Here is a 27,007-nt window from a genome sequence, read left to right as displayed (position 1 = left end):
CCTGAAGAGAGAACAGGCTGGCAAGGAAGCAGACACTGACTGAAATGTGGGGAGGTTATGATTTCTTCCTGGTCATAGAGAAGGGAGCAGGGGAGAGCTCTGCTGCCTGGCCTCTCCCAGAGGAAAAACCTAACTTCAGACTGTCCAAGGACTGCTACTTTCTCTATTCGGAAAGCCTACCAGCACACATACCCTGTCTGCTCTACACTTTGTGCTGCCAGTTTGTTTTCTAGGTTAGAAACGGGAGGCTTTAAGTACCCACTTCACACTACTGTGCAGAGTGAGCCCTTAGGGTGGATGCTTCACCACTGGCACCTTATTGGTAGGTCTGAGGGCAGAATGCCGAGGGTATTCTGTGCTTTCGAAGGTGACTTCTTAGTGCTGTGTTCACACATTACTTCTGCATTATGAAGTTCCCATTTCTCCCTGCAGAGAAGCAATAAACAATATGATCTTCTCATTCAGCGAAAAGCCTGACCTGGTTGTACAAAAAGTGCAGTCAGCTCATTCTTTAAAAAGGCTTATTCTTATATCAGATTATCTTATCACTGTTATCCTGTGATAAAGCTTTATTACAACCAGGACGGTAGTACGTGATGGTGTTGCTCTTGTTAAAGCAGTATGTCCTGATTCACAGTACAGCAAACCATAGTTTCACCCTGTAATCTGCAAGCATTCTAGGATGTTTTCAAATCCAGGAGAGAGTGATTCATAGAGCTGGACCTCTTGGGTCAGGAACAAGTTTGCAAGAGATTACTCTGAAAGTAACCTTTTGGCCTGGTAATAAGTAACAAGTGCATCCTGCCAGTGACAACATGATATTTGTCATCTTCTGTTGTTCAAGCTGTTAGACTGTGTAGTCACCTAGTTCCAGAGTGTCTTGTTTGTTTAGTTGTATTTCTGTAGGATGAGTTCACACACAAGTCCTCGTTGTGCAACACAAAACCAGCTCTTTAAATACAATGGGCTGGGACAGTGGTGTTACATGTCAAAGTTGGTAACTGCAGTCTCCTTCTTCAAAATGATTATTGTTCTGTGGTTTTATTGCAGGTGGTAACCTTTGATGCGGGAGGAGTGAGTGGTCATGCTAACCACATTTCTCTTTACGCTGCTTTAAGGTACAGTGTTCTACACACTTCATTGAATGCCTCACTATAGTGTTACAGAGTGAATGTGGTGTTTGTGTGTAAGCAGAAAACTAAGCCTAGCTACAGCCAAAAGTAGTATTAGCTTCACTGATATAACTGAGAGCCAGGCTGTGGGACATGATACTGTTTGGAGAAACTCTGACAGCTCTGTAAATGACCTACAGCATCCTTTATTATTCTGTCTGCTGGTGCTTTGCCAGCCTCCCTTTCACTGGGCCCTCTTTGCTCTTCCTGTCCTTGATCCTGCTGAAGTATGCCACAGGTCACTTTGCACTTCTGGTTTGAGGAGAGTCTGTGAATAGCTGATGCCTGAGCTGGTGGTAGTTGGATTTTGGAAAGTTTTGCATCATTGTTCCAGAGGATGTTGCCATCCTGTCCAGGTATGTGAATTTACCTCTCTGACCCAAGGACGTTGCTCTTTCACTGGAGCTGTCCCTATTTACTATTCTTCCTAAGTCAATTCATTCCTTCACCACTTTGTTCTTTACATTCTGAGAACCTCTGTCTCTGTGCTGTGATGTGGGAAGGTTGTTAGACAAAATTTCCTTGAATTAGAATCACCCATATTTTGCTGGCAAGACAGCTACTGTTTTATTTTAACCTGCACGTTCAGACCTCGTTGTGTCCTAGAGAGATTTCCTCCAGAGTTGCCCCTGCGTTTCCCAGGCATGAGAAGAACTCTTTGCAAGTATAGCTTGTATTTTTAGCACCCATTTGTTTCCTGAATTGTCTGTGCAATTCAAATAACTGTCTGGCTCTCCTTGCTAACAACATCATAGTGATTTGCCTTTCTCACTTGCCTAGAGAAAGCTGCAGTGCCACAGAACCCATGCTGTGACCTACTGAGCTCCTCTGGGAAGATGCTGAAAGTTTTTGATGCTATCTGGAATGCAGTCTTAGAGGGGATCATGGCTTTTCCCAGCAACTTCTGAAATAGCCTAACAGAAGGAAAGGGGTGGAGTTAAAGCAAACAGTGTGTTTGTTTGGGCTAAGCAGAGAGATGCTTTCTGGCACAGTGTTATTTGAGGAGTGAGTGAGAAACAGAGGTTGATGACCGATGCTCACACCATTGGCACAGAGGGACTAGAGAGCTTGCAGCTGCCTGGACCTCTGCTCAGTCAGTTGCTGTATGGCCTGCAGATAGGAATGGAGGGCAGATTGTTGGGCTTTCCCCTATACCCTGAAGAGATACAGTGAAAACAAGGTAACAGCTGAATTATGTATGAGAAAGTTAAGGAAAACTCTCAGTTTTGATACCAGCTCTACTGTTGTTGCACTTTGTAGCTATGCAGAAACAACTTTCCCACCTTCGTGCTTTAGGTTTCCTGTGTGTGCAGTGGGGGTGTTAACTCTCTTCTTGTCTCAGAATATGTTACTAGGAAGTATTCATTACCTGCAAGCCCCTTGAACTCAAGACTTTTGCCTTAGTCCTTAGCCTACAGCAGAACATTGTCCTGGGCTGATGAGATACATGCTGATAGGGACACCAGAGTATAAACAGCTCTAATTAACTAAGGGCTGGTTTTTGTCTTGTCTCATTTCCAGTCCTGAATCAGCAGAAATAAGCATGGTGGCCCAGTCATGTGCATGTGGCAGGAGTGATGCTGCGGCCACTGAAAGGTTAAGTATATTTTTAGTGGCTTGCTTGCCCTCATTATTTTTCAGTTTGTGTTGTGGAGGAAGTAGAGCGTGACTGTATCACTCCTGATTTTCAGTGCCCTGATGAGTTCTCACATATTGGCTAGTACAGGCAGCGCTGGGAGCATATGCTGAGGCTTCTCATGTACCTCCCTGCCAGCAGGGCTTTGCAAAGCAGCGGTTGCTGCCCCTGGGGCCCCTGTGCTACGTGGCAAGAAAAAGGCAAATGCACTCTCCCCTCCAGGTATCATGTGCAATGTATTTATTAACCATCTTTAAACAAGGTCTGCAGGGTTCTGCCTCCGCTGTGGCTGTCAGTGGAAAGGCTGAAGCAGAGGGCTGGTGCAGTGATCTCAGCTCTTCTGGGTGCTTCCAGTCTGTGGGAGATGGGCCACTGCCTAAGATTACTTTCTGCAAGAGCAGGGGTAGAACAGTCTGTGTGACCCGTCCCACAACTCCCTGCTTCAGAAGGTGCAAATGACTGGACAGCTTCAAGTAGATGTTCAGTATTATCTGCTAAGGGCAGAAATATTCTTTCTAGTGTCTGGAACAGAGGTTATGTTCCACAATGGAGTAGGAACTATTCAGAAGAAATGTGCCCTTCCCCTTGCAGCAACCTTCCTCCAGACAGCTTGCAGGGAGTCCAGCTGCTGCTATGTGTCTAGGCTTCAGATCTGGGAGGAACTGTGAAATGCCAAGGTTTGAGGGTGGATTTGTTCTTCTGCAAGGGAAAAATAAGAAAAAACAGGATGGGAGAGGAAAACAAATTGCTATTTGATTTCAGTCTCCCCTGGGAGTATTTCAGTTCTGGCTTCCAGACAGAAAAAAAAAAACAAACCCAACAACCCAAAACCGAGAAAATCCCTCTGTAGCAAAGAAGGGAGACTTGGAAGCAATCCTCTGTAACTCTGCTTCTTTCCCCATCACCTTGATTTGGCAACATCATCCTTTCTTATCCCCCAAAATATGAGCTTTCCCTGTGGCCAAGAGAGGCTGGATCCTTTACACGTGTCCACAAGGAAGGGCAGGTCTTGAGTGACATCAAGGTCACTTTATTCCCCTCTCAGCATTTGGCCAGTCACTAGGCACTACAGTAATAACCATGGTAAATACTACGTGACTGGAATATTTGAGAACCTCTCTTTCCTGCACTTTGAAATGACAGTGTTTGCACTGAGATCACATGTAATAATCGAGGTGGTTTACTTTTGCATGAGTCATTGTGCATTTCGATTTTAAAGAAGCCCTCTTGCCCACCAGCCTAGCAAATGGGTGGCTGTTGGTTTTGGTGTTTGCTTGCTTGCATAGGATGGAGAGGAGTAGTCTTTGTGAAGGGGAGGAAGGACTGTACCACTTCTTCAGTGAGCTATCAAATCCATTTCATCTCAGCTAGAACAGAAGAGAATAGTCCTTGTCTGCTTAGGGCAGAGCAAACTGAGTGGAAAATAGGAACTGCTATATTTAACCACTGTGCATTATGTTGTTATAGGAACTGCATCCATAAAACTTATATCAATGATGCCATATAAAAAGATACATCAAAGAATCATTAGCTGAGCCTATTCTCGTCAATTCCATTTGGAAAAACACCTCTCAGTCCTGCAGGATGTTTCTTAACATTCGCCAGCTCAGTGGTAGGTTGTAAATGAGACTGTGCAGAGGTAATATTTTGGAGCTTAGTGCTTTATCATTTCTGAGTTGATTATGATGCAGCTTGAGTGCTACCGATGCCTTGTTGCACTTACATGCCACAGTCTGACTATTGAATGCCCCGTTTATGAATGCCATGGGACACAGCATTGTGCAGAATGGTGGCACTGAGGCTCCCTGAAAGAGGAGGATTGATTAAATGCCAGTTTCAAATAAGTATATCGAAACAGTGAACAGTGCATTGTCCAGCCAAATCCCACAGACTCAGTGGGTACAGTTCTCAAAAGCCACCAACTGCATTACATTCCAACAAAGCACAGTCCTGCTTGTATTGAATTTCCAAGGCCAGGTCTTTAAGGATGTGTTGAGCAGGGAGGAAGCTGGTTTTTGGGTGAATAGCTTGATGATAGTGCATGGTATCCTGTCTACCATTTTTATTTGATGTCTTCTTACAGCGTGGGGCTAGAAGGGGACTCTGATCTCGCAGCAGCTGTAGCCCCTGCATGTCAAATGAGTGGCGTCTCATTTAGGTTTTTAAAGCAGGGTGCTGTTTTGTATTTCCCTTATCTTTTCCCAGAAAATTATTTTTTTCAAAACTGGTTATTATTTGCCCTATCTTGGAAAAGGATTTCCTGTGTCGCTGATGTGTTTGTTTGGGATTGTTTACAAAATAAGAGTGTTGAAGAAGTAGCAGGTTCCAGTATCTTACATTTCAGCCTGTCCATTCACAGTCCAGCTCACTTCTGGTGTTTTATTTACAAATCTTAAATGTCCCAGGGGAAGCTTATGAGTGGTGTCTGCGACTGCACCCAGACCACCCCCATAAGGTCAAGACAGAGTTGTGCTCCTCCGTTTACCCTTTGAGACTCTGTCCTTTCCCCTCAGAGGACTCTGCCCCATGCCTGGCATATATTCCATAGCTGGGTATGTTGCCCTAGATTTTATCTCATTCCTTCACCCCTGCTCCCTCCTTCCTTAATTTGACTAAGTTCATTCATCTCAGTGCCCTTCCGTGATACTGTTGAGAGCTGTTAGGGTAAAGTTGAGCACAGGGCACCAGCATTGCAGGGATTTCCCCCCCAAAGAAATTTTTCTTTCGAAGAAACAGCCGCAAGGAATGTCCTTCTCAACGTCACTAGGCTGCTAGCAGCGTGAGTGGAGCAGTGACACTGCACATTCTTCTCCCAGACAGTGCATGGACCAAAGCACAGAGCCACAGAGCAGCTCTGTCAACTGGCAGATCTCTGAATCCACACCTTTTTTTCTGACTGGCAGAACCATCTTTTGCCACTGCAATACATGTGAGTACAGAGTGCCTGAATAGTGTTTTACAAACTTGCATGCTGCTACATGGTGTAGTTCAGGGTGCATGGAAATGGAGCCAGAAAGTCCGGTTAGGGAAGGAGGAGGCATTCCAGATAGCAAACATTCAACATCTGGCAAGCATATCCTTCTAATGTCTCTGTAATTCCTAGGAGACTGGCTGTTCTTCCTCCTTCACATCTGTTTCATCAGATTAATTGGGCAGATTGGAGGTTAGGATCCTGAATGGAGCCCCAACGCATCTTTAAGACATCCATTCTTTGCCATGCTCTTCAAAATTGTATTTCCCCAGTGCTCCCCGGCAGCCAGCACAGTCAGTTCAGTGAAGGGTTTTGCCTTTGGCATGGGAAACTATTTGGAAAGTGAAGTAATTGATTTCAGTGAACAATTTCTCATCAAATAGAACATCACCAAAACAGTAATCCACTCACCAGGGCATCAGTCCTGCTTCTACCCCAGAGGAGTTCTGTGTTCCCAGGACCAAGGTTGCAGCTCCATCTTGACTTGTTCCTTCTTGCCATCATGCAGGCATCAGTGGTCAGTGCCTCTTAGGAGCTAGCCCACTCACTTTGCTGACATCTTTCCTTGAGGATGACTGAATAAAGGCAGGGAATTTGGGAGCTAGCTCAGTCCTGCAGTTTGCAGGATGAGGGTTGTTGGACCATTTCAATTTTTCTGCTGAGCAGATGTAGCTGGTAGCTACAGACAGCAATAGCTTTCAAAGCAGCTGGTCCTTGAGGAGCCAGTGCTGAGTCCTAGCAGTGCAGAAATGGTGGGGTGTCTATCAGACGTTTCACAGCCTTCTGAAGTTCTTCCTTGCAGAGGGTCTCGCTGTCCTTCACATGTGGATCTGAACCTACCACAGGCATAATAAAGAGGGTTCAGTGAGAGGTGTGCTGTAATTAGCTGGCCTCTGGCACTTAGTGGGTGAGTGGGAACAAGCCACTTTAGATCACTTTATGTTTAAAAAAAATTTTTTAAAAGTCTCTCTGGAAAAAAACACATGGAAAAAGCTCCAGAAAAAGAGCCTGTTTGTGTCTCACTTTTTGAGATTTTATGCCAAACTCTTTCATTTCACCCAAACCACAGCAAGTCTAATCTATAAAACAACATTCCCAAAATGGCAACAACAGAGAGCTGCAACCTCTCCCCTACTTGGAAGTGTCCCACAGAGACAGCTCCAGCAGGGTGGAGATGGGAACAAGAAGATTGATTTGGAAAAGGATTGGTTGGTTTTATGAACGTGTGCAGGAGGTAGAGTTTTGTGCTTCTTTCTCTGCAACCACAGTTCATTGCCATCTCTTGCCTGAGAAATACAAACGAGCGAGGCTGCGATTCCTCTGCAGCATTACAGCTGGGTGGAGCCCGTTCCCATGGCTCTGTGCTGAGCCTTGCTGAGTACTGAAGCATTTGGCTCAGGACAAAAAGGATGAGGAGAGAATCAGTTTCTTCATGCCTGTTCTTCCAGATCAGTGTCAGGTCTGCCTGGCAGCAGCCTTGAGGACCTTTCAGTAACCAAAATACAGTTTGTGTCTCCTTGAACCTTTATACAAGCACAAACTCCATAATTTGCCGCTGAATCAAATTTTCTTTCCCTGATGAAGATGCTCTCTGCTCCTGCTGAAACGTTTCCATGTGAACTGGATCTCCCCTTTCTATTTCTTGTGCCAGGAATGGTTATTATTAATTCACTCTTGGAGCAGCTCTTCACATCCTTTAATTTGCTGTCAGTTAGGGCTTTGAAGGTCCCTCTACGGCAGAACAGCACACCTAGAGCAGACACCAGGACTTTGGATAGTTAGCCAAATTTCACAACCACTCACTGCTTTATCTCTCAAATCTTGTTTTAAAAAGTTCTCACCCTGCTAGCTTTACCAAGTGCTGAATCACTTCTTTGGGTGGCCAGATTCTAATTGAGGGGGAAGAAACCTCTGGCAGAAGAGCAGAGCAGATATTAATGGAGATATGTAAACCTTCCTGCCACCCCACCACCACCAAAAAACTGCTGGTAATGTTTACAAGGCAACATTTAGCAATCCTTGTCAGAACAGTAGGACTTGAGTAGTGGTGCAGAAGGTGGCCAAGTCAGTATTACAAGCCCATTGTTTAGTAGAAAATGATATTGCTTGCAGATCTGTGGCTCTGGAGGAGAGGAGACCATTGGCAGGAGAATCTATGTAAGGCATATGTCTTCTGAGTGCTGTGTGAGTTCTGCCATGACCTGCATGACTTTTGCTTTGAATTGCTTTGGGTATTCATTACTCCGTGCTTCCTATTTTGTCTATGCCTGTGTAGCTAATCCTTTTCCTTGAACTTAACCAATAGCTAGAGATAATCCTAGTTTGAAAGTGACTGGAGAAACATAACAGTTTACATATAATGTATGTTTTATCCTGGTTGATTTACACATGAACTGTCACATTGTCCTTCGTTAAATACACCACTACAAGATGATAACAATCTCTTTAAATATTACACAGGGTTAAATAACTTTTTTTTTTTTTTTTTTTTTTTTAATTTCCTTTCTCCTTTTGGCAAATGTTCCATTGTTTGGATTTTTTTTTTCCTTATGGAAGAGCAAGCCGGGGTGTGGGACAGCTCTGAGTGCCATCTGCTGGAGACCTGCTTCCTCCATCCCTGCGATGGGCCAAATCTGGAGGTGATGCAAATGGTGATGTGAGCCTAAGTTCTCCGAAGCCATGAACCACAGGCTAGAGCAGGAGAAACAAAAGAATTAAAAAGGAATTGAAGCTCACACCCTCTGAAGCCTTCACCATATCAGGATTTGCTTACACTTCTGGATGGAAGTACCATGGCTGTTCACATCTCCTGCGCTGGTCCCCTCATTCTGTTTCCAAGAGATGCATTTTTGCTACAGAGACTTCCCAAAACAAAGTCTTCAAGGGATCAAAGTTCTTAGTGAGCAAAAAGTCAGAGCAGCTTCTCAGATGTCTCGGTGCCAGCATGGGTTAGAAAGAAAGAGGCTGGTCCCCAAACAGGAGCTTCCTCTGAGGCAATGTCCCTGGTCAGCAGACACAAGGCATTAATGAGCCAGTGCTCTCAGAGGTGAATAGCCTTTGGTAGCCTCTTGCAGTTTCCCTTAGTGCAACATGAGAAGTTTGAGACTGAGTTGGATTTATGGAGCTTATTTGTGCTGTGTCCCAGCAGCCAGGATGAGGAAGGTAATGGCAGAATCATGTGGGGAACGAGGCTTTCCACTGCCTGACATGTGCGTCCAGTGTTGGCTCCTGAACTTTCTTCTAAGATTAGCCCTTTTAAATTTGTGTGTGTATTAAGAGAAAAGGGTTGATTTGGCATACAGAGTTCATACCTGTGAAATCAGGATTTGAATAACTTCATTAAGTGTTTACCTCCATGTTTCTCTTCATTTACAGGTACCTGCATTCAGAGCAGAAGTTACCTGAAGGTATGTCACATAAGGCACCCATGACCCTGCGGGCATTAGGCAATCATTTACATGAATGTTCAGTCCAGGGTTTCATCTGCCTAACTTGCCTCTATTTGCAATGCAAATGAAACCTGCAGCTGAACTCTTCTTTGCCCTTTTATCTCCCTGCAGTTTTTTACCAGCTCAGGCTTCTCTACTGTCCTTTGGGGTTGTTCTGTCTTGGTGGTGTGATTCAGTGTCTGGGCTATGCTTCTTGCTGTCTTGCATGAATGAGTGCTATTTCCAGGTCTCTCAGCTTGGTCCCAGAGTTTTTGGTGACATCTTACTTATAAGCCCTTTTTTATAAGCCCTTTGGGTTGGGTTTTTTTGGTTTGGTTTGGTTTGGTTTTTTCCCCTGTGACAAGGGCCTCAGAAACCATTGCCAGCTCAGCCAAAAACAGTTGCATGTACCAAGCTAAGCTTCTCTCAGAATGTGGTCAGTATGGGAAAGGTATCTGAAATCTGCACTGGCACAAATCGTTAGAGTGTCTTTTCACTTGTAAATGAGCAAGTATATCTGAGAAACTCTCTGAACAAGTAGGGAAAAGAAAGAAACAAAGTACAGAAGCAGGTTGCTGCTGACCCCCTTTTCTAGCTGCTGTCCCAGAGCAGATCTGCAGCCCTTATCTCTAGCAAACAGTGCCTGACTCATGGACAAATTTGTGGTATTAGTTTAAGCACAAAGCTATCAGCTGTTTGGCTGTAGGAAGGTGGCTCAACCAGGCCCACCCAGTCAACCTTCTGCTCCTGCAGCAGTCATCTGGACTGTGTTTCTTTAATGCTAATTCCTGAATCATTGTAGGATATGAATGTGTCACGGCAAATCAGTTTTAATTCCCTGCTAGCAGCAAGTTGCAGACCAAGATCTGATGGAGAGAGCATGAGCCAAGATGGAAAAATGCCCTTTAAGTGAGTTCGGACTCAAGTCCCTTCAATTCCTCCATCTATGAAAGAGGACTATTAATGCCAACTTCTTTCCTAGGACCTTTTCTTTGTTCAGCGTTGGGATGCAGCAAAGAGCTCTGTGTGTGCTGTGTGCAGTACAGAGAAAGAACAAGGAACTGCAGTGGTAGATGTCACTGCTAGATGTCAGGTCTTGTCTAGACTGAACCACCTTCATGTGCTGTTCATGCAGGTTTGTTGGCTACACTATGGTCCTGGATATGGGCTGTGCCTCAAATTGGTTCAGGTTTGAAACAGACCCACATATAGACAACTTTTCCATTTCTCTAGCAGCATTAAGATCCTCCTGAAGCTATGTGAAAGCCTTGCTGCTCTGATTACATCACATCTGACATGACCTACAAACACCAAAGGAACGGGGAGCTCCCATGCTGCTGCTTACGCTAAGCCTTTCCAAATATAGTTCCAGTCTCATTGAAATTCCCAGTATTTATAATTTGATCTGGCAGGCGTGCAGGGCTGTGCATCAGAGGGGCTTAATGAAACAAGAGCGATGCTGGGATTGAGGCTATCTGGATAGAGCTGAAAGGCATGTTCGGGCCATGGAAATGTGCTGCTCTCCTGTTGTTAAGAGGGAACTATTTGTGGGTGAACTTGTATAAGCCCATGATCAGGGAATCCACAGAAAATCTCTCTGCAAATGCAAAAGCCGGCTAAGCCTTGCATTGCCTCAGTGATATACAAATGAGCACCCTAAATATCCTGCTTTGCTTTCTAATGCCTTTAGCCAGCATAAACACAACAGGCTTTTTATAATCTGTAATCAAGTTCTCCAGCCCAGGCACAAGCACATAGGCTTGTTTCAAGAAGCCAACACAGCTGCTGGGTATGCATCCACCCCTACTAGTGGCCCCATCCAGCTATAACCACTGGTCTTCCCAAAGAATTGGTGTGCTGTCTGTCAGGAGCAGTGCAAGCCTTTAGCACACATAGATTTGCTAATAATCTCATTCTAGGCATATTTGCTGCATAAATGATTTGGAAGTAGAAAGCCACACTGAACAGGCTGCAGGCTTCATGCACTTCTATTCTAGGCCTAATCCACTAGCTATATTGATCTTGCCCTTTCTGCCAACCTAGAGAGGTTGTATTACACTGTTAATCCCATCCTGCCCAGGTCACAGTCACAACAGGCTCTGAAAAGCTTCACCTGCTGGTGTCACAGGCGTAGAGTCATCAATGGCAGCACTTCTCTTAGCCTGCTTGGCAGGGAGCAGCCTGTTTCTCTGAACCCTTTTTCATCTCTCCCTGGACTGTACATTCCTTCCCTGCTTCATTTCATCTCACATTCCCATGCGGAGCAGCCTTTGCTGTCAGCATGTGGAGATCCTTGTCATATCACTAACACAGCAGACTCTTACAGTGCCCTTAATTTTGTGAGGCTTCAATGCCATTGCCTTGCCTGAGCTGACCGATGGGGGCCCAGGAGGTCAGACTGATCAATAGTTGCTCAGCACTTGCAGTTGCTCTGAGCCCTTATTGCTGAGCTTTGGGGAACAAAAGGGTGTAATTGTTGCATGGATTACTGTTTCTTAGGGAAAAATTTATGAGGAAAGGGAGAGTGCACTTTGTTAACAGAGCAGTCCAGGCTTCAGAGATCGGTGGTGGATAACCCTATACTATCTCTCTTCCCATCACTGCAAGTAGGAATTCAGGTGGCATTGCCAGGGTTCATTAACAGCCACCCAGGAAAGGAAGGACCCCTTGCTCCATATTTGCTTTAGCCCAGTCCTCCCCAGTAAGCACTGAAAAGCAAGGAGGTGGCCAGTGGGAATTGTGCCTACAAAAGCAAGGGGATCCATATCTATTCCTTTCCTCTGCTGTGCCACAGTGCAGTACTGTACTAATTCTTTTCTCTGAAACTACCTGCCAACAAACAGACTGGGCCTGCTGAGCAGCCCGGAGGACCTCTGCAGAGAATGGGGGGGGAAGAGGGGTTCCCCTACTGTGGCATATCACAAGTTTATTTCTAAATTGGCTACTTGGAAACAAAAAATGTCTTTAGTGGGAGTAAAAGAACTGTCAGGGCATTTCTGTGTGCAACTGCAACACTTGTCACTGCAGAGCATTCTTTCCAGGAGCAGCTAAACGGCAACTGCTCTGTCTGTCACTTGTCAAGGTGGCCCACGAGGCGGCTCGCAGTCAGGAAGTGGCACAGGCCATGCTGGTCACCCAGCTGCCCACATTCCCGCAGGTCCAAGGGACTCCCTGCAGGGAGCTTGGCAGAGCCGTCGGTCCTTCCAGATGGCATCACCCAGCTGCTGCTCTGCGGGGACGGGCACGATGACCTTGCGAGGGTCGGATGGCTGAGGCTGCAGTAGGACGGGAGCAGGGACATGGCACTGACATAGGTAAGGCGGGAGGGCCTTCAAGGCAGAGCGGTGCCAAAAGTGATTCTAAGCTGGGCGGCCTGGGCGAGGCAGGGCCGGCAGGGAAGGGCTGGGGGTCCCGGCTCGCTGCGCAGCTGGCAGACACCGCCATCTCCCGGCAGCTCCTGGCAGGCCGGGCCTGCAGCGAATGGCCATCACTTTCAGAGAGGCTTTTCCTCCGGTTCCTGGCACAGCACAGACTCGTGTCAGCGTTTGGCTGGATGGAAGTGCCGGTGATTTCCCTTGAGGCCTCTAACCCTGCCCATTGCTGCCCACAGCAGGAGAAAATAGCTCCTTTTGAATGCTCTGTCCACCCTGCTGGGGAGTCCTGTCCCAGGATCAGTGCAGAAAGAGAACTGGAAGGGGAGCATGGTCCTGGAGGCCTCTGTGATACTGAAATAAAGAGTTACCAGTTTTGCTGTTGAGAGTGGAAACAGCTATTGACAAGTTGGAACAAATTGTACATCCTTCTCTTGAAGGAGAGAGAAGAAAGAAATGAATTGAAAGATTCTGGAAATGTGCTGGAGGGAGTCCATCAGGGGTGCTGTGTCCTGCCATTGCAGGCTTTGGCCGGAGTAAAAGCAAGACCTTTCTTTGCAGTGAAATGAGTTAGCATCACTGGGAAGAGGCAGGGGACACAAATCACTTGTGAGGGGATTTGTGGAAGGAGGATTATCCTGTGCATGCTGCTTGTTCCTGAGTTCAGCGTGTCATAGCCCCCTGGCTGGGATTGAAATGGTGCTGGTGGGGTATCTCTGAGTACCACGCTCTGACCTTGGAGACTCCTGGGGGCTTCTTCCCTTGTGTCTCCAGGAAATTCATTCACTGTAAAAGCAACAAGTTTTTGCTTTCCTATCTCATACTTGATAGAGGCTAGACTGAAGGATCTACCAGATGTCCAAAGCAAGGAAGCTAGCAGCAAGCTGACTGCTCAGGTCCTTGTGGGATGAGATTCCTGAGCACTAGCAGATCTGCATAGAGGGCTCCTAGAGAGGAATCATCATTTCTTACATAGAAACCCACCTTGTGGTAAAGATGCTTGCTTCTGCCCCTATCCTGGAGAATCTTTTTCCTTAGGAGGACACAAGTCCTGCCTACATTTTAGGGCCAAGAGGTATTTGAACACACCAGTTCACTTTGTGCTCAGGACATAACGGTTTAAGCAGTATGAGATGTGAGCACAGGCTTCACGCACTAAACTGGTCCATTAGGCAGCCTTTGTAGCAATTCAGCATTGTTCTTTGTCTCCTTTGTATAATTTCACTGTTTAAAGGCACGCCGAAGAAAATCTTATTGCAAATCTAATTGCCTATCTGACCACCTGTGTAAACTGTGACTTTGGCCTCTTCTGTCGAACTTTCATACAATGTCTGAAGTGTGGAGCATAATCACAGCAGCTTCCAAGCCCTAAGAAATCCCAAAGCAGCTCCCTTGAGACCTACAGGCTCTTAATGAGACCATCAGTAGCTCTGAGCTCATCAGTGAAGACAATTTAGCCATGGTAAAAAAAATAGCAATTAACTTTTGAGTTCAAGGGGCTCTTTAAAACAAAAAAAAATTCAGCCCAGTAGAATGTCTATATGTGTTACCTTCATCTGCTTCATCACAAACATCTGAGCAATGAATTCTGGAACTCTGTTGAAGTGTAACTGCCTGCCTGAGTTAATATTTGATACAGCCATTCCTGAAACTTGTAAATATTTTTTTCTGTAGCTAAGAATTGGAGTAGAAAGAGGAAATTTCATTTTTGTAGCTGAACCAGAGACTGCTGTTTTAAATTTTCATTATATGATATAGTGCCAGCATTCAGAAAGCCATCTGTGCTTTTTCCTTTGAGTCTAACTACATAGGAATAATTTTAATTGTAAGCAAAATTACCCACCAAATCCTCTGACATTCAGAGCTAGCTTTGCTTTCCACAGACCACATACAGAACAAGAACCAGTACAAACAGTCATAGACATGCACTGGGCACAAAGAGATCCTGGTGGAAGCATGAGTAGAAGTTGCTCCCCTTTTGCACAGAAAGGATCCCTGTGGCCAGCAATACAGGGGAGCCTGCAAAGACCTGCTGAGCCTGGAGAGATGGGCACCTTACAAGAATACTGTTGTTTTGAAGTATTTATCCTATTTCTCTGCCTAGGGTGCCGTGTGCTCGTGCTTGAATCAGTAAATCTCCTCCGGAAGTACATCTCCATCCTGGATGTCCCCATTTCCTGCCTCCTGCCCAGAGATGCTCTCTTCATACTCACAGAGGAGGAGACTGCACAAGCCAGGGTGAGATGCGCGGTACCTGCTTAACCTGTTTGAATAGCTCGTCATCATTGTGAAGACTTTAGTCAGAGGTGTCATATTCACAGAGAACTTCATAAATAATTACACGTGTGGATTACAGATGTCACTAATGGACAATCTTCAGTGATTTGTAAAACATAAATGGACAAGACAGGTTGTTTCATGTGCTGTGTGGATAGCAGGACAGGGCTGAGCAGATTTGCAGCTCAAAGATCTTCAGTAGTGACATTGCACTGAGTTTTATACTGTGTCCAGGCTATATTTCAAAGGAGACTGGATCCAACATAATATTCTGAACATGTAAGTGGCCTGTCAAAGAATGGCATGACTGCATGCCAGGAACAGCATCTTTGGATCATAGCTCTAACTGAAAATGGACACAGCTTGTGAACTTGTGGTCCAAATCTCTTTGCAAGTTTACTTCTCTACTTCGTATTTTTTGAACTATTTTGCTGCATGAGATCTCACACAGTTAGTCCACAGTTCCCTATGTCAGAATCTGATTAGCTTGCCTTCCATAGCATGAAAATATTTGCCCAGCAAACAGTCCTGTTAATCCACAAATTACAGAATTTTCCTGCTTTTGAGGCTGCTTAAAGATAGTTACATATAGAAACTGCTTTGATAAAGGTGGTGTTATTCCCCTGTGGCTTTTGTTTCTGAAATCTGACCTTTCTAAGCTGGTGCACTATAAATAGATCAAGTTTCAGCTGGCAATGTATGATCGGAAGCAGCATGCAGAGTGTTCTCAGATGCACATCTATCAGGTTTCTGCTTCCCCAGCATGTGAACACCCAGGTGTGAGATCACATAGGGAGGAGGAGTTATACGTGACAAAGAAACTGTCACAGTACCAATCTGCAGCTGCTAATGTCCTTTCTAGCAGGACCCCTCTGAACAGTAGGCAGCACAACACCAGCAGCATAGGGGCAGACAGGCCTCTCCCTGCCCTGTGGCCCCATAGAATAGGCAGCCTTCCACCTCCCACTACTTCTTCCCTGCTCACTGAAAACAGGCTGTCCTGTAAATTTGCGGTGAACCTCACAGGAGGCCTAGGAAACTGCCCTCACATTCAGTCTGGAAGGTTCTTATAATGCTTTCTCAACTATTTTTCCTTCTAGAGAGCCATGCGGTGTCATCGCAGCCAGCTCCTCTGGTTTCGCCACATCTACATGCTTTTCTCACGTTATATGGTGATCAATTCACTCCGCCTTCTGTAAAAGAGATGTCGCTTACAACCTGAGGAGTAAAAGACTGTGCAGGCCCAGGACTAAAGAAAACTCACCTGTTAACATGCTCAAGAGGACAGGAGTCTCTCTGTGTAGCATTCTTTCAGACTACAAAAAACAGACTGTGTGAACTTCCTTCTAAATATCTTGTTGCCTGATACAGTGAGATGAACAGGTTTTAACAGCTGCTCTATTTTCTCACTGTAGAAGCTTAAATAGAACAAGAAATTTGGATTAACCTAATTAGGAGTAATGCAGGAGTATTCTGCATTAGAGAAGATAACGGCACAAACTGTTTTTCCCCAAGAGGAGGTAGCTGTGAGGACTGCCTGGCTAGTATCTCTTGGTGCTTTTGTAAAATCCACATATCAGGAGTAACTTTTTAAAGATCATGCTTTCTCCACAGATAGAACCAGATCCACAAGACCTGTCTTATTCAGTCAGAACTTTAAAAAAACAAAGGTTATGAATAAACCATCAGATATCATACAAATTTCTCTAATTGCACTGATCTTTGCTGCTACTGCTGCTTCTTTCATACACATTGTGTTGGAGGCTCCACCTTCGCAGAGTGTCCCTCATGAAACATGAGCATTTCTTCTTGCTTCAGAACTTGGGGCTTAAGATCAACTTACAAGAGTCTCAACAGGACGTAAGAATGAGGTGCAAAAGACCCAGACTGTAACTAGGTCTTTTATAGAACACATCCAGAGATAAAAATTGCCAGAGATGTTTCAAAAGCTGTTCCACTTATGTAAAAGACTAGGGCAGGAGTTAAAGATCCTCTTCCTTTATGTTAAAAGGTAAGTGAAGCAGCTTTCAGTGCTTTCATTTCTCAGCCTATACAGAGATTTTACTAGTGATTTGGGTTTCTGTGGGGTCATGGTGGAGCAAAGTCAGCAATACTCAGTATTTCTGCACTCATTCCTGTGGGGTCACATCTACCGGAGGCATCTTTCCTGGATTTACACCACTAGTCACTGCACAGTCAAGATCAGAGCCCAAATTGCCCGATCCTGGTCTGTTGCTGAGAGCACATCCCCCTCCCAAAGACAGCAAACGAGTTCCTGGTTATACTGAAGTACGTAAGAGTATGAGAGTGTTGAACTCTGTTCCCTGGTCATGAGTCAGTGCCTCAGCATATGCCTACTCAGCCTTAAGATCATGAGTAAGTCCAGGCCTAAGCAAAACAGTACTTAATCACATGAACAACTTTGGTGACCCCTCTCTTTAAGCACCCGTGTAAATGCTTTACCGAACTTGAGCCTGCTAAGCTTTTCCAGATCCCCTTCAACTTTAAATCCATGATCAATTTATTGAAGTCAGTGGAGAAGAAACAGTGTTAAGTTAGTCCTAAGCAAGAGATTATCTTATATAGGACATTTTTATACGCCAGACTTGAAACACAGGAAATACCCATACAAGCAAAGATTAGGGTTTTTTTGGTACTTTGCTCTGTTTATTGTGATTTAAACATTAGCACAGCTGAGGGCAAAGTACCAAAATAGCAGCCCTGGGGTGGTTTATGGAACAGAGGTAGTTTGAAAACTGAAAGTCACAAATGAATGGGACAGGCAGCATAGAAAGATTTATTTAAGAAACAGTGAAAAAGTAACAATAATGTAGAGATTGATTTTACCAACCCTCACCCAGGAAAGCCCAGACTACAGTTCCACAGCAGTGCTCCAAGTTCCGCTGCTGGAAGGGTGTCTCAGGGTTTTGACATGTCTCTGATGGTCCTGTGTTCCTTCACTGCCTTCTCCCACTCCTTGCCATTGATATCCTCTGTGACAATGGTCTGCACCGTGCCATCATCCAGACAATGGGGAGCTATTCCTGGAGAAAGACAGAGCACACAGAAACCTGCTTGTCACAGATAAAGTGTGGGAGAGGCCTGCACCACGCTGTGGATGGGGCATTCTCAGGGAAAGGCAAATGCTCAGTCCAGCTATTGCTGTGAGGCTGGGGAGCCTAGGGGAGAAACCTGGCATGGACAAAAGCCCACACATCGCAGGTAAGGCTCTTTCTTATGCAGGAGCTACAGGTTTACACTGCAGTTCCAGATGTTTAGCACGTTAGGAACAAACTCATTAAGACACCTGCTGCTCACTGCTGTCACGTCAGCATCCAATGGAGTCTTTATCCAAGGTTTGCTTGCTGGTTAACTTTGGTTACCACAGCTCACTCTTTCTACCTACCATAACCATCTGGATTAGAACGAGGAGTATAAAAGCTCTGTACACCACAGGTCTTGCAGAATGTGTGCTGGGCACGGTGTGTGTTGAAGGTGTATGTTGTCAAATTATCAGCACCCTAGGCAAATGAAAAGCAATACAAGTTTTCCACATAAACAGGTGTACTTATTACTTTCTATGGGCCTGTAGCTAAGAACTGTAAAATTTAAAATATGACCTTCATGTTTTTACTTGAGATAGTTCTGCATTCATGCTCCTTTTATGGACCCCTGTGCATTGTACATACATGTGTCCATAACAGTCAAGCCTGAGAACTCCAAGAGCTCTAATGTCAGCTCACTAAGTAAGATGCACTAACACACCCACACCAAACGGCATAAAATACAGCCATTTCCCCTAACAGGCAAATTTAGGATAGAAAACTGGCTGCCACTTGCATTTTTGAGGATAACACTGGATTACACTGCTCTTACTGCATTCTTACTCTACCTTCAGCAGCTTGAAACGCGACGCTGGGACAATGAAATGTCTGTTCTGTTTCTTTGTGCAAATGCTGCAACTGTAAAAGAAAAAGAAGACCTTTCTAGAAGCAGCGGACAAGTTGTAGTACAGCAATCAGATCTAGCATGGACCTCTTGACAACAGAAATTCCACTGACAGTTAAAATGGCTCCTGGTCACAGAGGTAAGCAGCAAAAGCGGACTCGGGGTGTCAGTGGTGTTTGGCAAAGCACACCCGTGGAACAGACTGACCCTGCACAGGTACACTGAGAAGGTATTCTCCTACACCAAACGTTATATGCCATTTTTTTCTTCACATATACAACTCTCAACAGACGTAACTAGGACAAAAATCTAGCCCCGAGAAATCCATTTAATCTTTCAGACCAGACTTTGCCAATTTTGCCAACATTAATTACCTTGCAAACAAGAAAGTAGGGTTCAGAAGTTTACCCGTGAGCTAGAAGCAAACTAGTTACAGGCAAAGGGGGATCACTATTGAAATTGGACAGTGTGGTAGTTTGAAGCACGTGTGGTCAGAGGTGTAACATTCACTTGAGAAGACCCAGTTAAAAAAGGATTGATGTGCTTTGAGCACCCTGCACTTAGAGGAAACATAAACAGATGGGTGAGCACCCGTACTCACTACATCTCTCCTGACACTTTCTGCGTGAGCATGGATGTGAGACCTTAAGTCCTGCCCGAAGAAGCAGCACCTGAAATCACCAGCACTGAAACCATGTTGGATCAGGACATAGTTAGGGCTGTACCCTATGGAAACAGCTCGGAGGATGTTCTGCAGTTGTGCCATCTTCTTTTAGCTCTAAGGTATTGATCGATTGGAAAAGCGTACAAGCTTATATTCATCTATGAGAATAAGGAACAAAAAAATCAACTCACTTGCAGTTAAAAACATGCAGATCTGCTGAAGCCCAGACCTCAAAGCGGACGGCTCCACAGTGACAGCCTCCTGTGTGCTTGACCAAACCTCTGTATTCACTGGAGAGAGAGACAACATGGAGGTTTTGCGACCATACTCTTTTTCTTTTTTTTTTTTTTTTCCCAAGAAAACAGTAAGGCTATATACTACATTATTCAGTTCTGCTTTGGGCACATGCAGAACACTAGAAAATGTATCACTCAAGTATCTTTTAATAAAAATTGCCAGAGGGAGGTAGAGAACGGCCTTTGTCCTCCACAGCAATTGCTTTTCTAGTTTAATTAAAATGGTGAAAAGGAAAGAAGAGCGACAGTTCAAGGAAAGCACACTCCATGTGCAGTACAAAACACGTGCACCGCTGCCACAGTCCAGGTCAAAATGCTGACCCAGGCTACAGGGTCGGGAGGGTCGTAGGTAAAGAGGAGTGGTGGTGTAACAAGACAACCCCCTAGGAATTGGCAACTGAATTTTCTCACAATTTTCCTGCAGCTGCTCCAGCACTACTCATATTCCTCCATTTAAAAGCTGGGAAAAGCAAAGACAAGTGGATTCTACGTAATACTTGAAATGCCTTTTATTTTGTACTGTCATTACAGAGGAACTTCATGATCAAGGAATTTCGGAGCTTGTGCTTCTCCCTCTCCCCCCCGGACGCTTCCATAGCAGCTGGGCAGAATCCCCATGCTAGGTCAAAAGCAAAGGAAAAACCTTTTCCTTTCAGATTTTCATTCCCACGGCCGGTCACTGATGGCAGCCCAGCGATGATGTGCTGTGTGCTGGAAACAGCGAGCCCAGAAGGGGGTGGAGATTGAGAAGCGGAGCCTCGCTGCTCCCGCACCATGCCCCCAAGGGCATTTTTAACGGGAGAGCCCTAAAACAGAGGCACCCTGAGCATAAAAAGCCGCTTTAGCCGTGGTGCGTGCCGGGGGGGTCACCCCCCACCCCCGTCCCCCCGCCTTTCTCCGCAGCTCTCCCGAAGCCCGTGTTTAGTGCAAGTGCTGCCAAGAGGCCGAGGATCTACCGGGGGAAGGAGCCGCCGGGCAGGGCAGGGCTCAGCCTGGAGAAGCTGCGGGAAGAGCCGCCCCGGCCCCGTACTCACTAGGCGTCCAGCAGCAGCCGCGCCGCCTCCTCGCAGCTCAGCCCGTGCCGCTCCTGGAAGGCGGCCCAGCGCCCGCTCTGCGCCCCCAGCTCGAAGGCGCCGGGGCCGGGGGGCTGTGCCTGCGCCCCCGGCCCTCCCGGGGGTCCGGCCGCCTTCTTCCCCCGGCCCCGGCGGCTCCCGCCCGCGGGGGAGGTGGCGGCCGCGCTGCCCCGCCGGGACCGCCGAGCGCTGCCCGCCGTGGCTCGCCCCATGCGCCGCCGCTGCACCGCCACCGCCAGGGGGCGCCGCGACGCCGGCACCGGGGGGTGTCCCGGGGTGGGGGGAGGCCGGGGGCAGCGGGGATAACGACGCACCGGGGCCGGTTTCTAAGGAAGCTCCGCTGTCGGCATCGGCCCCCTCTGCCCGCTGTAACGGGGGACGGCGGAGGGGAGGTGGGCACCGTGAGCGAGCAAAACGGGGAGTCACGGAAAATTCACGCCCCACGCTGTTAGCCCGTGTGCCCCGAAGGAAAGCAGGCTGGCCTCTTCCGTGTAAAACCCCTTGTGATGGCAGAAATGCCGGTTATCCGCAAGCACTGGCATGAGGAGCTTCCTTTAATTATAAACGTATGATGCCTGACGTGCTGGAGGATGTCAAGGTGCTTTGCAGACCTGAGGTGCTATTAGAAGTCTGTTGTTTCACACCCCTGCTATGCACCCAGGCTCATTTCGGAACAAAAATGCTGTTTAACAATACTGCAGTGCAGCAGGGTGCACCTTCCGGAGCGTATTTAGTCCTTTCTCAGGTTTAAAATCATTATAGCAGCCTTGCAGAGAAATGGCTTCTAACATGATCCCCACTAAACAACTTTCTCCAAATTCTCTCACCAAAGTCTTAAAAAGAAAAACAATCAAGATAGTACATACCTTTTTTTAAAAAAAAAATAAAATAAATAAAAGCTTAGGAAAATGTGAAAGTACCCCTCTAGTGGTAAAAGTCTTAGAAAAGGTTATTCTTGAACATCAGAAAAACAGTGCAGTTTCTCAAGTAAAACTAATGCAGGGGAGAAGTACAAAACTTGTAGGTGTCGGAGTTACATTTGGTTGGGGGAAAATAAAATTTCTCCAAGGATGAATCGCTGTACCCAGTGTTGCAGGACTGGAGATTTATTTTGTTTGAGTTATAATCAATAATTTGTGTTTTTAACAGGACTTAATGTCTTGCTCTTCTCAAGAAAGGGAACAGGGAAAGATGTAAACAAGCGAGCTGACAGTCTGTTGTGGGGTAGAAGAGGCAGCAAAGGGTCACGACTCAGCCAGGAATATAGCAAAGCAACTGGACAATGATGAAACAGCTATCAGCACTCTCTGGTCTGGAAAACAGCTTTAAAAACATGCAGCTACAGTGTGTGGGCTGCCTCCTGAGACGGCACATACCAGGACTTGCATAACAATCCGGTGGCTCAGCACCTCTCTTCTCTGATGATAGGAAAGGGCACTGAGTTACAGTTTCCTGTTATTCCTCATGGGAACCTCTGTACTGGTTACTCATCCTAATGGAACCATTTTTATACACCATATGTGACAAATTCTGGCCCACGCCAGCATGTTCATCTGTAGCTCCTGATCTGAGCCACTCCCGTACCTTTAGTCACACTAGATTTCATGTTAGTCACCTTATATTCTGGGAGGAAAAGTCACTGAGGTGAAACTGGAGATCACGAACTGAAACTGAGCCTGAGCGTTCTGCAGCTCAGATTCATTTGCCTTCAGTGCGGGGTACGGCCAGCAGCAGTCACAGGTTTTCAGCCTCCATGGTCTGTCCTTTTCTAAAAACAGTTAACTGCACTGAACTGAAAGCCAGAACATATTTTAGGAGCTTGTTAGCAATAAGTTCACACAAATGACCTCCTCCTCTCTGTGCCCCTCCACAATTAGTTCAGCATATTTTAACTTCAGAAAGCATTTTGAGAAGCTGAATGCTGTTCCCCTGTGACGTTTCAAGATAAAGAACTGGAAGACAACAATGGAAGAACAAAACACAGTTTTCTTTCAGAAGGCTATAGTAAAGAAATTCTTCCTTCTGTTTCATTTGTTTCACATTTTATTGCAAAGGACTCTTAAAGCTCAAAACTGGGTCTCGCATAAATAATCAATTCAGGAGCTTTATAGTGGATCTCTGGCTGATGGTAAATTTCTCTGCGTCTGATTTGCAAGCCCTAAGTTTCAGTGGTTGTGTACTGTATTGTCAGTGTACCTGGGTGGCAGGGGTTTCCCAGTGCCCAAAGCGTTAACAGCTTTCACTGGTACATTACTTCCAAATCTAATGCAATGTTTGCCAAACTTTGGTAGAAGCCAACAGCTTGATGAAGAATGCTTTTGCTCTTAAATTCCTGAGACAAAATGGAGAAGGAAGAATTATTCAGAAAGATGATGGGATGGACGAGAGAAAAAGTCCATTAAATCACCGTTTGCTCTCTTTAGGTGTCTTGTGATATTCGAAGTTCAACAGCTGACATGTTTTAATGTTAAAGTACAAAGGTGTTTTTCTGTGCCATCTCAGCTCCGCTTGTATAACAGTGACTCAGCTCTGCAGACCTGGCTTGCAGCCCACATTGAGATTCTGTCTGTGAGGGAATTTTCATCGCAAAAGCAGCAATGAAAGCAGCTACATGTTTGTGGATTAAAGAGAATTAAGAACTGTGGCTGCTTTTTATCTAATAAGCAAGGAACTAGAAGTAGTGTATAGATAACACCACGCTTAAAAGAGCTGAGGTAGTTAAAACTACATTGTTTATGCAGGGGAGGAAAATGTCAGTGCTTGGATTTTAGTCTTGCTGTTGTGAAGGGGGGAGCATCCTGGATATTCTCCTCACCATGAAGGGATCCAAGCTGGATCTGAAAACAAAAGGCGGGAGGTATCACCTCCGGGCCAGTGGATGAAGGCCGTCAGAACAGCCTTGAGAGTACTCGGCTTTGTTCACTGTTGGACGGGTTCTACTGAAACATATTAATAATGCTGAACAGCATTGTAGGACTTACTTCATCTGTCTTTCTGTTTTTCAAGGTACTTCTCTGCTATCCTGCTGAAAAACCTCACCCCAGAAACCACATGCTAAATCGGCTTAGACGCAGCAGAGAGAATGTGAACAAAGAGAGCTCCTTCACTGCAGTGCAGCTTGGATCAGATCCAAAAGACACACAGGCAGGAGGCAGACTGAAAAGATGCAGACAAGTAATTTTTAGAATAGACCTAGTTATTAATTGTTGCTTTCACTGGCATAACAGACACAAACCTGTGATTTTAGACTGATGGCGTCTTTATAAAATGCCCTTTAGAAGTCTCCTCACATCAGACGCACGGTGAATTGCCACATGTTCCTCTGGGTCATTTAGACCTACAGAGAAATACCTGCCCAAGCCTGTTTATTGTGGCAGGACAGATTTTAAAGCTGTATCCCACGTGTCCTGCAAAGTCAAAATATACTTTAAACAAACAGGCAGACGGAGTATTGCTCACTTTCCTCTTTTTACTACAAATCTGGGTATCCATTTGTTTTTCTTAAGCTTTCAGCTCCTGAAGTTGGTAGCTTATTAAAAGCTTTGTTTGTTTAAGGTATTTTTAGCATAAGCCTTAAAAACCAACTAAGATTGTTGTCTTTTTTTGGTAATTTCATAATATTACAGTCACTCTCACAGTACTTTGAATTGTGACTCACTATTTTTGTAACACTTGAGCTTGACAGTGCAAGGACAAGCAGTAACGTGCCACAGCTCTGTTTGTTCTGTGGCTGGAACTTCAGCAAAGGCTGGGCCTTACTGCAGTGTTACAGGTTCGAGGAGAAAATATTTATCTCCACAACTGTAAACAGGTAAATATAATTATCCTGTGTCATACACAGTGAGAGAGACCTGAGGTAAGTGTGAATAATATTATGAGATAGGAATTGTTTCTTCCCTGTGGCAAGTAGCCCTATTTTTATCTGAACAAAGGAACAGTACTAAACTTGCTACACATACTCAAATCACCTGACTGTCTGGCTGTCCCAAGTTAAACCCCTGTAACTAAAGATAATCATTTGACATTACGCTGTTGCTAGGACATTAGTGTACATAAAAAACAGGCACAGCTTGTGTTCTAGAATGTACAGATTCACTGGAAACATTTCTTTAGCTCCAGATTCTTCTCTTCTGAAAGTAGGTTGCTTTGTACTACTGCCCAGTGACCTACTTTTGCAACCACTTGGAAAGAACAAACATGTTCCCAACTGCAGGCCCCGTGCCCTGGCAAAAGCTGGAACCACCTGTGCAGTCAGGCCAGTCACAAGACGTAGATTTCTGGGTTTTTCAGCTTTGCATTTATTTATATATAGGTCAGTCAGCTGCTTGATGATACTTATTCACCAAGAGCTACTGGAGGAAGGGAGGCATACATGTTAAATATATATACTTTGTCCAACCACAACAGCTACCACACATTTAAGAATAAACAGATCTCCTTTGTCTGTATCAAATTCAGGTAGTAAAATATTTTCTAAAGAAATTCTGAGGTAAAGCTGAAATTCAGTAAAATGGCATCACAAAGCCATACCTTCCAGCTTGGGAAATTGTTCTGTACATGTAATGTGTGAAAATGAGGCAGAATCTGGCCCACAATATATAAACACTGCATTCTGACTTTAAAAAGAAGTACCATTCAACTTGATAATAATTATCATTGAAGCAGTATAAAGAACCTACGTAGATATGAAGTGTGTACCACACAGAAAAAGCCAAGGCACAGGAAATGAGGTATTTAAGAAGCTCTCTGTATTCAGCCCACACTCCCCCCCCGCCCAAACAAAAGAGGTGGCTCTGCTACTGCAGATTAATAGTTAGGAGAATTAAATTAATCCAGTCAGTGTGGCCTGCAAAATGCTAATGGTGGCCTGTGCAGAGTACCTTGCCTGTAGGCGATGGAGATTAGTTTAATTCTGCTAGGCCCTGGACTTGTGTGCACAAAGCCTGACTCTTTTGTTTTTCTCTTTTGACAAAGGGATAACTGAGGAAAACAGTGAGGTGTTTTGCATGGAATTGATTAATTTAATCCATAATTGTTTTTAAAATCGAGTCTGCATTTGATGTCAGCATGTTGCTGCCTGTGCTTGCTTTGGGTAACGTCATTTCCCTGAAGAATGAATTTTTCAGGAGCCATTAGTAACAAGGTATTTAAAGAACTACTCACCGTAGAGGGATCTTGTTGGGACTTTATTCTGATCTGTTGATTTAAATAGTTAAACAGAAACCAAGCGACAATAAGGAAAGCAGATTAGTCATAGGATTTAACCATACTTAGAAAAAAATAAGGGAGGGAGGGCTCCTGTGTTTTCTGGTTTACACAGAAAGGAAAAACGATGACAGAAATTTCTCCTTCTCCATCTCGACAGACATTAAAAACCAAAGACATGCACACTAAAAGCCTTAATACAAATCTGAAGCTCTCAAACACAGTCCAGTCTTTAGATTATCCTCTGGTTAATCTCCAGTTTAACAGATGTGGCCTTTCACGTTTGTAAATATTAGTTACTCATGGCCTTCCTCACAGGACTCCGTGATGTTGTTTGGCTGAGGGACACAGTTCCTGGAGCGATGCCTGGGATATACGGCACACACAGGCCCACCTTGGAGCAAACGTTTAGTCACCCTGGCACCACGCAAACAAAACGAACCTACTGGAAACACTGAGCAAAACCGACAGCATAAAGAAAACAAATGTGATATTGCCTAAATCTGCCCTTTGTCCTGGATTTATGTCACTGAGTAGTATTTCCAAGGTTGGTTATTGCCATGGAGCTGTCTCTGAACTTTCCAGTCACAAAATTTTCTCTCTTCCTGCTTTTACATTGTGAACAATTACTGTTGGGTGATTTCTTTTAACTGTAAACCAGGAGGTGCTAGCAGACACAAGCCCTGTTAGGGGAAAGGAAAGCAAAAGGGTTTTGTTGTTATGGTGGTTTTTTGGTGGGTTTGTTGGGGTTTTTTTAGAGGGAAATAGAGTAACTCCATACTGAATCTTGCCATTTCCGTATGTGCCCACTCTCTGTGAGTGGAGGGTTTAACAGCAAGTTTATCTGGCTTCCCTGAAAGAGCCAGCAGCTGATAAAACACTACCACATAAAAACTTTTTGGGATTTTGTGTACTCCAGATAGGAGTTAAGAGCCAGTCTGAAAGGTATAATGAGGCTTAATTAAC

At 45.1% G+C, this 27,007-nt stretch overlaps 2 protein-coding genes and 1 long non-coding RNA gene across 3 annotated transcripts in view; 1 reads left to right on the top strand and 2 right to left on the bottom strand.

Annotated features, from left to right (window-relative positions):
* PIGL (phosphatidylinositol glycan anchor biosynthesis class L) overlaps positions 1–16,560 on the top strand; it is a 61,870-nt gene extending 45,310 nt beyond the window's left edge. The window contains exons 4-7 of the mRNA XM_074922517.1: positions 1,051–1,118; positions 9,155–9,186; positions 14,683–14,816; positions 15,956–16,560. Coding sequence (XP_074778618.1) covers positions 1,051–1,118; positions 9,155–9,186; positions 14,683–14,816; positions 15,956–16,054 — 333 coding nt within the window. The 3' untranslated portion in view covers positions 16,055–16,560. The remainder of the gene's footprint in view (positions 1–1,050; positions 1,119–9,154; positions 9,187–14,682; positions 14,817–15,955) is intronic.
* Positions 3,034–7,963, bottom strand: LOC141968142 (uncharacterized). Its single transcript, XR_012634814.1, has 2 exons — positions 6,191–7,963; positions 3,034–3,507 (listed from the first exon to the last, which is right to left on the bottom strand). It is a non-coding gene; the product is annotated as an uncharacterized LOC141968142 (long non-coding RNA).
* Positions 16,561–17,629: 1,069 nt separating the features above from the next.
* CENPV (centromere protein V) lies at positions 17,630–21,080 on the bottom strand. The gene is made up of 5 exons (XM_074922690.1): positions 20,798–21,080; positions 19,659–19,757; positions 18,748–18,817; positions 18,262–18,376; positions 17,630–17,899 (listed from the first exon to the last, which is right to left on the bottom strand). The coding sequence occupies exons 1-5, from the start codon at positions 21,046–21,048 to the stop codon at positions 17,775–17,777; spliced, it is 660 nt and encodes a 219-aa protein (XP_074778791.1). The 5' UTR covers positions 21,049–21,080; the 3' UTR covers positions 17,630–17,774.
* Between the last annotated feature and the right edge of the window lie 5,927 nt (positions 21,081–27,007).

This window comes from Athene noctua, chromosome 19 (genome assembly GCF_965140245.1).
Source record: "Athene noctua chromosome 19, bAthNoc1.hap1.1, whole genome shotgun sequence".
Lineage (NCBI taxonomy): Eukaryota > Metazoa > Chordata > Aves > Strigiformes > Strigidae > Athene > Athene noctua.
Note: the sequence above shows the minus strand (reverse complement) of the source record. Positions and strands in the feature narration are given on the sequence as shown.

What these genes read in the sequence shown, in the direction of transcription:
- CENPV (XM_074922690.1), bottom strand. Translation starts at nt 21,048, where the DNA reads ATGGGGCGAGCCACGGCGGGCAGCGCTCGGCGGTCCCGGCGGGGCAGC. An exon ending in CGGCTGCTGCTGGACGCCTA is followed by an intron (nt 19,758 to 20,797) that starts GTGAGTACGGGG and finishes CTCTCTCTCCAG; the next exon opens with TGAATACAGAGGTTTGGTCA. An exon ending in TTCTAATCCAGATGGTTATG is followed by an intron (nt 17,900 to 18,261) that starts GTAGGTAGAAAG and finishes GTCTTTCTCCAG; the next exon opens with GAATAGCTCCCCATTGTCTG.